Source organism: Camelina sativa, chromosome 8 (genome assembly GCF_000633955.1).
Source record: "Camelina sativa cultivar DH55 chromosome 8, Cs, whole genome shotgun sequence".
Lineage (NCBI taxonomy): Eukaryota > Viridiplantae > Streptophyta > Magnoliopsida > Brassicales > Brassicaceae > Camelina > Camelina sativa.
In genome coordinates, this window is record NC_025692.1 from 16,971,232 (window position 1) to 16,981,058 (window position 9,827).

General features: G+C 44.9%; 1 protein-coding gene across 1 annotated transcript; it reads left to right on the forward strand.

Moving 5' to 3' along the window:
• LOC109126084 (RNA-directed DNA polymerase homolog) lies at window positions 3,935–4,348 on the forward strand (the record flags this gene model as incomplete). The annotated part of the gene is made up of 1 exon (XM_019229168.1): window positions 3,935–4,348. A coding segment is annotated over one exon (414 nt), but the record flags the coding sequence as incomplete, so codon positions are not given.

The window sequence follows — 9,827 nt, forward strand, 5'->3', positions numbered from 1 at the left end:
TATTTGGGACGATTGGAAGCTTTCTTGTGGCTTGGGATTGTGTTTTGCGGTTACAGGAACAAAAATCCGGCGAGAAGCTTCGGGGGAAAACGATGCTCGGCATTGCATCGGTCGATGCACTCTGTGCGTCGGTCGATGCAAATGCGAGGACAGCATGTAAACTCTAGGGTTTTTGTGCTTTGAAGAGCATGCGTCGGTCGATGCAATGGGAGCATCGGTCGATGCACGTTTACCTTGCATCGGTCAATGCAGATCTTGCGTCGGTCGACGCAACCTCCAACTGGTGTCGGCGATGCATGTTGGTGTCGGTCGATGTTGAGTCCTGGTTTGTTATTGTTGNTTGTGTTCTGCAGAGGGGGTGTTGTAGATCCAGAGAAGATTCAAGCGATCAGAGATTGGCCTAGACCGTAGAATGTATCTGCCTAAACGAAATCCCGGTTTAGGGATTGCATCGGTCGATGTACTATGTGCATCTGTCGATGCAAGGTTGTTTTCTGCGGACGAGTTTAAGTCGTTTCTTTGGTCTCATTAGTTGTTTTGGCCGTTTTTGAGAGAGAGAAAAGAGAGAAAGAGTGTTCTTGGTGTTCTTGGAGTTTTCCTAGAGATTTGAGGCGGTTTCTCTAGAGATCTGTAGCTAGGATCGTTGTAGGAGCTTCCTAGGATCGTTGTTTTGCTTGTTTGAGGTTCAGTTTCGTCTTGGCAAAGGTAAGTGCAGGACCATGGCTTATCTAAGCTAGAGATCTCTCTAATTTGCGTGTTATGTGTTGTTAGACTTGATAGATTGGTATTTGGGACGATTGGAAGCTTTCTTGTGGCTTGGGATTGTGTTTTGCGGTTACAGGAACAAAAATCCGGCGAGAAGCTTCGGGGGAAAACGATGCTCGGCATTGCATCGGTCGATGCACTCTGTGCGTCGGTCGATGCAAATGCGAGGACAGCATGTAAACTCTAGGGTTTTTGTGCTTTGAAGAGCATGCGTCGGTCGATGCAATGGGAGCATCGGTCGATGCACGTTTACCTTGCATCGGTCAATGCAGATCTTGCGTCGGTCGACGCAACCTCCAACTGGTGTCGGCGATGCATGTTGGTGTCGGTCGATGTTGAGTCCTGGTTTGTTATTGTTGATTGTCGATTGTTTATTGATGGTTAGAGATGTCTCTATTGCTTGTGTGTATAGCCTAGTAGATGGGAGGATTGCCTTACTGAGTGTTTATAATATACTCATGCATTGCAATATGTGTTTGTAGTGCAGGTAAAGGCAAAGTATGATCGTGGAATCAAGGCGATGAAGAGGAGGATGTTCTAGGGACTCGATTGGATGTTGTCTAGCATTGCTAGTTTGCTAGAGTTGGGTCTTTAGAACTTGCTAGGTTGCTGGTTCCTTGTTTCTTGTTGTTTGATATTGGAGTATTGTTATATTTGATTATTGGTTATTAGTTATTGGATTATTGTTTGGTTATTGGTATCTGTTATTTCCGCTGTTGGTTGTGCTTGTGGTTAGGTGGCTAATGGGTATGGTACCACAAGTTGTAGTTTATTATTATCATTATTATTTATTATTAAAAAAAAAAAACGGGTCAGGTCGTTTCAGTTTGGTATCAAAGCCCTTACGGTTCTAGGTTTGGGTTCACTAGGCTTTGTGCTATAGATGTTTGGGAATTTCATGCTTTGATTGATTATGTGAGTTAGTCAATTGTGTGTGGCATGGAGTCCTAGAACATCCTCTTCGAGCCTACTGTATGATTCCACGATGAGTTTATGTTTCTGTGATATGTATAATTGTGTGCTTAGCCTTTTTTTCATGGTAGTGCAGATGGTTAGAGGTGGTGTTGTTGCTGGTCGTGGTCGTGGACGCGGACGTGGTTGTGGTAGGGACAGAGTCCCAGTGGTTAGTGAGGCCGAGGACCAGAGTGTGACAACAGAGGGTGTTGGCGAGTCGCAGGGTGTCCAGGGGGATTCCGTGAGTGTGGCCGGAGGGGACGGTGTTGGTGCTCCAGTAGCCGGTGATGTCAGGGCCCCAAGTGCGGGTGTCCCAGTGGTTGGAGTCCCGGGCGTCGACCTTGCGGGTTTGCTGGCACAGTTGTTAGAGCGGTTGCCGCCAGTGGCACCGGCTTAGGCTCAGGTAGTGCCACCAGTGGTGGCGGAGGAGCGGCAGCCAGTGGCTGCGGATGTGGGGGTCCATTCTCGTTATATCAGTATGCTGACAGAGATGGGTCGTATTCGTACTGAGCGGTTTTCGGGAGGTACAGATCCTACCGTTGCGGAGGCGTGGAGGACGAGTGTGGAACGTAACTTCCATACTCTGAGATGTCCTGAGGAGTTTTCGGTGGACATTGGGGTCCACCATTTGACTGGTGATGCTCAGTTGTGGTGGAGTTCTGTGGCAGCCAGGAGAGTGCAGAGGGAGATGTCTTGGGCTGACTTCATCTTGGAGTTCAACCGCAAGTATTTCCCGAGAGAGGCATTGGATAGGTTGGAGGTGCAGTTCCTTGAGCTAGCTCATGGAACTCGGTCAGTGAAAAAGCTTGACTTGGAGTTCAGTCGACTTCTGAGGTTTGGGGGTCGGGATATGGAGTCTGAGGAGGCTCAGATCAGGAGGTTTTTGAGGGCCCTACGTGAAGATTTGAAGGTTCACTGTAGAGGGCGGAGCAATGCTATGCGTGCAGAGCTGGTTGAGACTGCAGCAGGGATTGAGGAGGATATCCGGGCACAATCAGTGGCGGCTAGCCCAGCAGTTCAGCCTAGCAAGGATCAGCATCAGGGAGGTTCTAGCAGGGGTGGCAAGCCTATGCAGGGAACCAAGAGGAGATGGGAGGCTACGCAGAGGCCGGGTGGTCCGAGTTGCTTCGGGTGTGGAGGCAAGGATCACAAGGTTGCTAGCTGTCCCAAGAGGAGTGCTCCGACGGCAGCAGATCGTGTGTGCTATCATTGCAGGGAGCCAGGGCACATCAGGCCCTATTGTCCCAAGTTGCAGCTGGTAGTAGTGACAGTGTTGCAGTAGGTGCAGCCGGGAGGGCAGCAGGTGGCACGGATTGAGCAAGCGCCACGGGTTTACACGACTGTAGAGACTGGTGGAACCAGTGCCGGGGCGATCACATGTATAATTTCTGGTACCTAATCTTTGTGAATTCTTAGTAACTTCAGATTTTATGTTGTCCTGTGATAAAGTGTTAGGTTCTCAACACATGAGGTTGGTGTAGGGACCTTGTTGGTGGGAGGGTTTAAGTCCCATGTTATGTTTGATTCTGGAGCTTCGCATAGCTTCATTACTCCAAAGTATGCAGATAGCCCGAGATTCAGGGGGGATTCTGGGGAGCGTACAGGAGTTGTCAGAGTTGCAGGAGGCAAGTTCCTGAGGGTTATTGGACGAGCCAGAGGAATTGATATTCAGATCGCAGGGGAGTCGTGGCCTGCGGATTTGCTTATCAGCCTAGTGGAGTTGTATGATGTTATCTTGGGGATGGACTGGTTGCATTGGCATATGGTTCATCTGGATTGTCATCGGGGTAGAGTGGAGTTTGAGCGCTCAGGAGGGAAGTTGGTTTATCAGGGGATTAGACCGACTTCGGGGAGTCTCGTGATCTCGGCCATTCAGGCTGGGAAGATGATCGAGAAGGGCCGTGAGGCTTATTTGGTTACTATATCTATGCCAGAGTCAGTGGGGAAGTCTATGGTTAGCGGTATTCCGGTTGTAGAGGAGTTTGAGGAAGTGTTCCAGTCGTTGCAGGGGTTACCACCATCTCGGTCTGATCCTTTTACGATTGAACTGCAACAAGGGACGACACCGTTATCTAAGGCTCCTTACAGGATGGATCCAGCAGAGATGGTAGAACTGAAGAAGCAGTTAGAGGATTTGTTGAGCAAGGGATTCATCCGTTCTAGTGTATCACCGTGGGGAGCGCCGGTGTTATTCGTTAAGAAGAAGGATGGGAGTTTCTGGTTGTGTATTGATTACAGGGGTTTGAACCAGGTCACTGTGAAGAACAAGTACCCTCTTCCGAGGATCGATGAGCTGTTGGATCAGTTGAGAGGTGCTACTTGGTTCTCCAAGGTAGATCTGGCGTCGGGTTATCATCAGATCCCGATAGATGAGGCAGATGTGAGGAAGACTGCTTTCAGGACGAGGTATGGGCATTATGAGTTTGTGGTGATGCCTTTTGGGTTGACTAACGCACCAGCTGCGTTTATGAGATTGATGAACAGCGTGTTTCAGGAGTTTTTGTACGTGTCTGTCATCATTTTCATCGACGACATCCTGGTTTATTCTAAGAGTCCTGAGGAGCATGCAGTGCATTTGAGGTCAGTTCTGGAGAAGCTGCGGGATCAGAAGTTGTTTGCTAAGTTGAGCAAGTGTAGTTTCTGGCAGCGGGAGATGGGTTTTCTGGGTCACATTGTGTCTGTAGATGGAGTTTCTGTAGATCCGGGGAAGATTCAGGCTATCAGGGATTGGCCTAGACCGCAGAATGCCAAGGAGATCAGGAGTTTTCTTGGGTTGGCTTGGTATTACAGGAGATTCGTGCAGGGGTTTGCGAGCAGAGCACGTCCTATGACGAAGTTGACGGGGAAGGATGTTCCTTTTGTCTGGTCACATGAGTGCGAGGAGGGCTTTGCAAGCCAGAAGGAGATGTTGACTACTACTCCGGTGTTGGCTTTGCCTGAGCAGGGAGAACCCTATGTGGTGTATACAGATGCATCCAGAGTTGGTTTGGTTGGTGTGATGATGTAGCATGGGAAGGTGATTGTCTATGCTTCGCGGCAGTTGCGGAAGCATGAGGACAACTATCCTACTCATGACTTGGAGATGGGTGCTGTAGTTTTTGCCCTGAAGATTTGGAGATCTTATCTTTATGGTGCAAAGGTACATGTGTTTACCGATCATAAGAGCATGAAGTACACATTCACTCAGCCCAAGCTGAACTTGAGGCAGAGGCGGTGGATGGAGATGGTGGCGGATTATGATTTGGAGATAGCCTATCATCCTGGTAAGGCTAACTTGGTTGTAGATGCCTTGAGTCGGAAGCGGGCGGCTTCGGCGCAGGAGCAGGATATGGAGTCTCTTGTAGGGAGATCAATGCGTTGAGCTTGTGTGCGGTTTCTCAGGAGCCGTTGGGTGTGGTTGCAGCTAATAGAGCAGATCTGTTGAGCAGAGTGCGGTTGGCACAGGAGAAATATTTGGGGCTGGTGAATGCCTCAAAGGATGTTGATTTTGAGTATCAGGTTTCGGCTAATGGTACTATTCTGGTGCATGGGCGGATCTGGGTGCCTAAGGATGAGGAGTTGAGGCAGGAGATTCTGAGAGAGGCTCATGCTAGCATGTTCTCTATTCATCTAGGAGCGACTAAGATGTACCGAGATCTCAAGAGGTACTATCACTGGGTCGGGATAAAGAAGGACGTGGCTAGTTGGGTTGCGAGGTGCGATGTATGTCAGCTAGTGAAGGCTGAGCATCAGGTACCATGTGTTTTGTTGAAGAGTCTTCCCATTCCAGAGTGGAAGTGGGATATGATTACTATGGACTTCGTGGTTGTTTACCATTGTCCAGGACGTTTGATGCTATTTGGGTCATTGTGGACCGGTTGACTAAGTCGGCACATTTTTTGGCCATTAAGAAGACTGATGGAGCAGCGGTCTTAACTAAGATGTGTGAATTGGATTGGGGTGGCCATTGGGCAGATCATTTGAGCTTGGTAGAGTTTGCTTATAACAACAGTTACCAGGCAAGTATTGGCATGACTCCTTTTGAGGCTTTGTATGGGAGGTCGTGCCGTACACCGTTATGCTGGACTCAGGTGGGGGAGAGGAGCATGTACGGAGCAGATTTTGTTCAGGAGACCTCAGAGAAGATTCGGGTTCTCAAGTTGAACATGAAGGAAGCTCAGGATCGGCAGAGGAGTTATGCCGATAGGAGGAGGAGAGATCTTGAGTTTCAGGTTGGAGATAGAGTGTACCTCAAGATGGCCATGTTGCGGGATCCGAACAGGTCATTGACTGAGACTAAGTTGAGTCTGAGGTTTATGGGTCCGTTCAGAGTGATTGAGCGAGTTGGACCAGTGGCTTATAGACTGGAGTTACCCGAGGTTATGCGTGCGTTCCACAAGGTTTTCCATGTTTTGATGTTGCGGAAGTGTCTCTATGAGGATGATTAGTTGTTAGCTAAGATTCCTGAGGATCTTCAGCCTAACATTACTTTGGAGGCGAGACCAGTGAGGGTTTTCGAGAGGAGGATCAAGGAACTTCGGAGGAAGAAGGTTCCTTTGATGAGAGTCCTTTGGAATTTCCAAGAGTGGAAAGTTTTCAAAATTGGAAAGTTCTAAAAATGGTAAGTTTTATGTGAGTTAAAATTTGATCATTTTTAGTGGTTGTGGGCCTTGGAGGAGCTTGTGTGGCCTTCGTGGCAGACTTTTGAGTCATTGTGCCTGTGTGTGGCAGTCTTTTGAGACATTGTGTGGCCTTTGTGGTGGGCTGTTTAGCCAATTGTGTGGCCTTTGTGGTGGGTTGTTTAGCCAATTGCGTGGCCTTTGTGGCGGACTATTTAGCCAATGTGCCTGTTTAGGCGGTCCTTCGGGATGTATGGTCTTCGTGACGGTCCTTCGGGACGTGTGGCATGTTGAGGCGATCCTTCGGGATGTATGGTCTTCGTGACGGACCTTCGGGACAAGTGGTCTTCATGACGGTCCTAAGGGACGAGTGGTCTTTGTGACGGTCGTTCGGGACAAGTGGCCTTGGTGGCGGTCCTGTTTAGGAAATTTGTTTGGCCTTTGTGGCGGTCCTGTTTAGGACATTTGTTTGGCCTTGGTGGCGGTCCTATTTAGGACAATTGTTGGCCTTTGTGGCGGTCCTGTTTAGGACATTTGTTTGGCATTTGTGGTGGCCCTAGTGGCAGAGAGATGATCCATGTGTGGTCATAAAGTATTCAGTGAGGGGATGTGTGGTTGGTAGGACATTGTGTTGTTTTACGCGAGCCACGGGGAGGAAACCTGGATAGGGATAGGGCTCAGACGTGTTCAGAATTGTTTGCTTGCGACTCTTGGGAGACTTTTGTTCTCCAAGTACTACTATATTTGGAGACTTTGTGGCTTGGGAATATGGTTGGTATATCGACTTCGGATGACGATCCGGGGGCGCGTTGTAGGGTGACAATCCGAGAGACGAATATTGGATTTCCTTATATATATGGCATGCAGGCTTAGGCCCGATGAGGAGCCAACATTATGGCATGTAGACTTAGGTATGTTGAGGAGCCTAAGTCTACTTTCGATTCTTTAACAACATTTTCCTTATGGATACCACTTAGAAGTACTTTTTTGAGTTATTCTGTTTTTTTTCCATAATTACCAATTGAAGTAACGTACATGTGATCTCGTTCGACCACATAAATTTCGAAAGTGTTAAAAGAGATTTTTGTAACATCCGCAAACCGAAATCTCGATTTAGGAATTGCATCGGTCGATTCACTATGTGCATCGGTCGATGCATAGCCGGTTTTGTGCGGACGAGTTTAAGTTAAACGCTGCGTTTTGGGTTAGGAAAACCCTTAACTCGAGTGTTTTGTTTCTTTAGAAATATTGCTAGGTTGCTGGTTCTTTGTTTCCTGTTGGTTGAATATTAGATATCGTTTATGTTATAATATTATTCTTATTATTGGATATTTATTGGATATTGGTATTGGTTATTTTCGCTGTTAGTTGTGATTGTAGTTAGGTGGCTAGTGGGTATGAGACCACTAGTTGTAGTTTATTTATTTATTTATATTATTATTATTATTATTATTATTATTATTATTATTATTATTATTATTATTATTATTATTATTATTATTATTATTATTATTATTTATTATTATTTATTATTATTTATTATTATTTATTATTATTTATTATTATTTATTATTATTTATTATTATTTATTTATGATTTATTTATTTTAAAAAAATGGGTCGGATCATTTCAATTTTAAACATTTTAATTCAGCCAAAAATTATGTATAAACATAAACTAACTTGATTTATGGAATAAACATAGGCCAGATTTCCTATTAGAACTTCTTTACAAACGGAAACGAAAAAATATTATTACAACCAAAATAAATCATACGGTCAATGATCAAGAACAAAGGATCCTTAATAATACAAGTAAAAAAGAAAAACAGTTAGGTTTGCTTTGTTCAGCTAATGATCTGCTATATAATGTTTTATCGCCGAACTTTTTTCAATATTTATCTTCTAATTACGTTAATTCTTTGTATATATATATATATATATATGTAATTTTTAAATAATATTAATATAATTTATTTAACATCAATTTTAATTAATGTAAATTTTGTATCGTTTAAAACAATGATTTTATACCAAACATAATATAGATACATCAATTATCTAAATGATGTAAATTTATATTTTTAAATCTATTTTTCAAAAGTGATACAATATAACAGAAACTTAATCAATTTTAACTAGTTGATATCAAATTAGATAATTATAATACCATTTAAATTAATTGATGCTAAGTGGTATATAGTTACTTCAGTTGTCAATGAGTAATTCAAAATTGCATCACTTAGTTTTGTGATACAGTTCAGTGATACAACACACTCATTTTTTTGTAGTGTTTATTAGGTTCCTAGAGTGGAACGTTGTGTCTCTAACAGATGTTAGATTGATGGTTCTATGACATTGTTTTATGCTTTTGGTATTATTGGATTGTTATTAATTATTCGTTTATTCAATTTATTCGTTTCATGATAATAGTTTATGTTGTTAAATGTTATCTGCTGGTTGTGTTGAATGATGATAGGTTGTTAGTGAGTATGTGATCACTAGATATTAAGGTATTAAAGAAAAAAACGGATCGGATTTTTTCAGTTTGGTATAAGAGTCCTCACGGTTCTAGGTACGGGTTCGCTGTGTGCTTTGTGTGTCGATGTTTGGATTGCATGCCTTGGTTGATTATGTGAGTTAGTCAATTATATGTGGCATGGGATCATAGAACATCCTCTTTGAGCTTTCAATAAAATTCCGCGGTAAGTTGTGTTTTCTTGAGTAGTATGGTTTAGTTTGTTTGCTTAGCCTTCTGTTCTTAGTGGTACATATGATTAGAGGTGCTGGTCAAGGTTGTGGTCGTGGTCGTGGTCAGAGATAGGTTCCCGAGTCTAGTTTGAGTGTAGCCTAGAGTATGGGCAGTGAGGAGGTGGCAGAGTTGCAGGCTCATCCGGGAGGGCTTGGCTGGTTGTGGTATTGATGGGGCTTGTGAGCTCGGCGTTGATGCTGGTGTTGTCTTGTAATGCCCGTGTACCAAAAAAAAGGAAGATTTGAGATTTTATCGGGAATTAGAGTGAATTTGGTCTAATTTTGGTTGGTTTTGTGACAATCCGTCCCGTGGACCCCACTAGCCTTCGCTAGCTTGCCCCAATAGGCCCCAAGCTTGCCCTATAGGGCATCGATCCTAACCCCTCACCGTGGATATCCAAATCCACCAGTAGATTATTGGTGCGCCAGACGAACCTCGAACCCTGGTCCCCATCCTTTAACAACATTCCCACAGGACAAGCTGTCACCAATTAAGCTGATTTTTATGTGACAACTCGTCCCGTAGATCCCATTAGCCCCACCGCTAGCTTGCCCCCATAGGCCCCAAGCTGGCCCTGCAGGGCATCAATCCTAACCCCTCACCATGGATATCCAAATCCACCAGTAGGTTATTGGTGCACCGTTCCTCGAACCCTGGTCTCCACCCTTTAACAACCTTCCCACAGTACAAGCTGTCACCAATTGAGCTGTATATCCACAGTGAGGGGTTAGAATCGATGCCCTGCAAAACCAGTTTGGA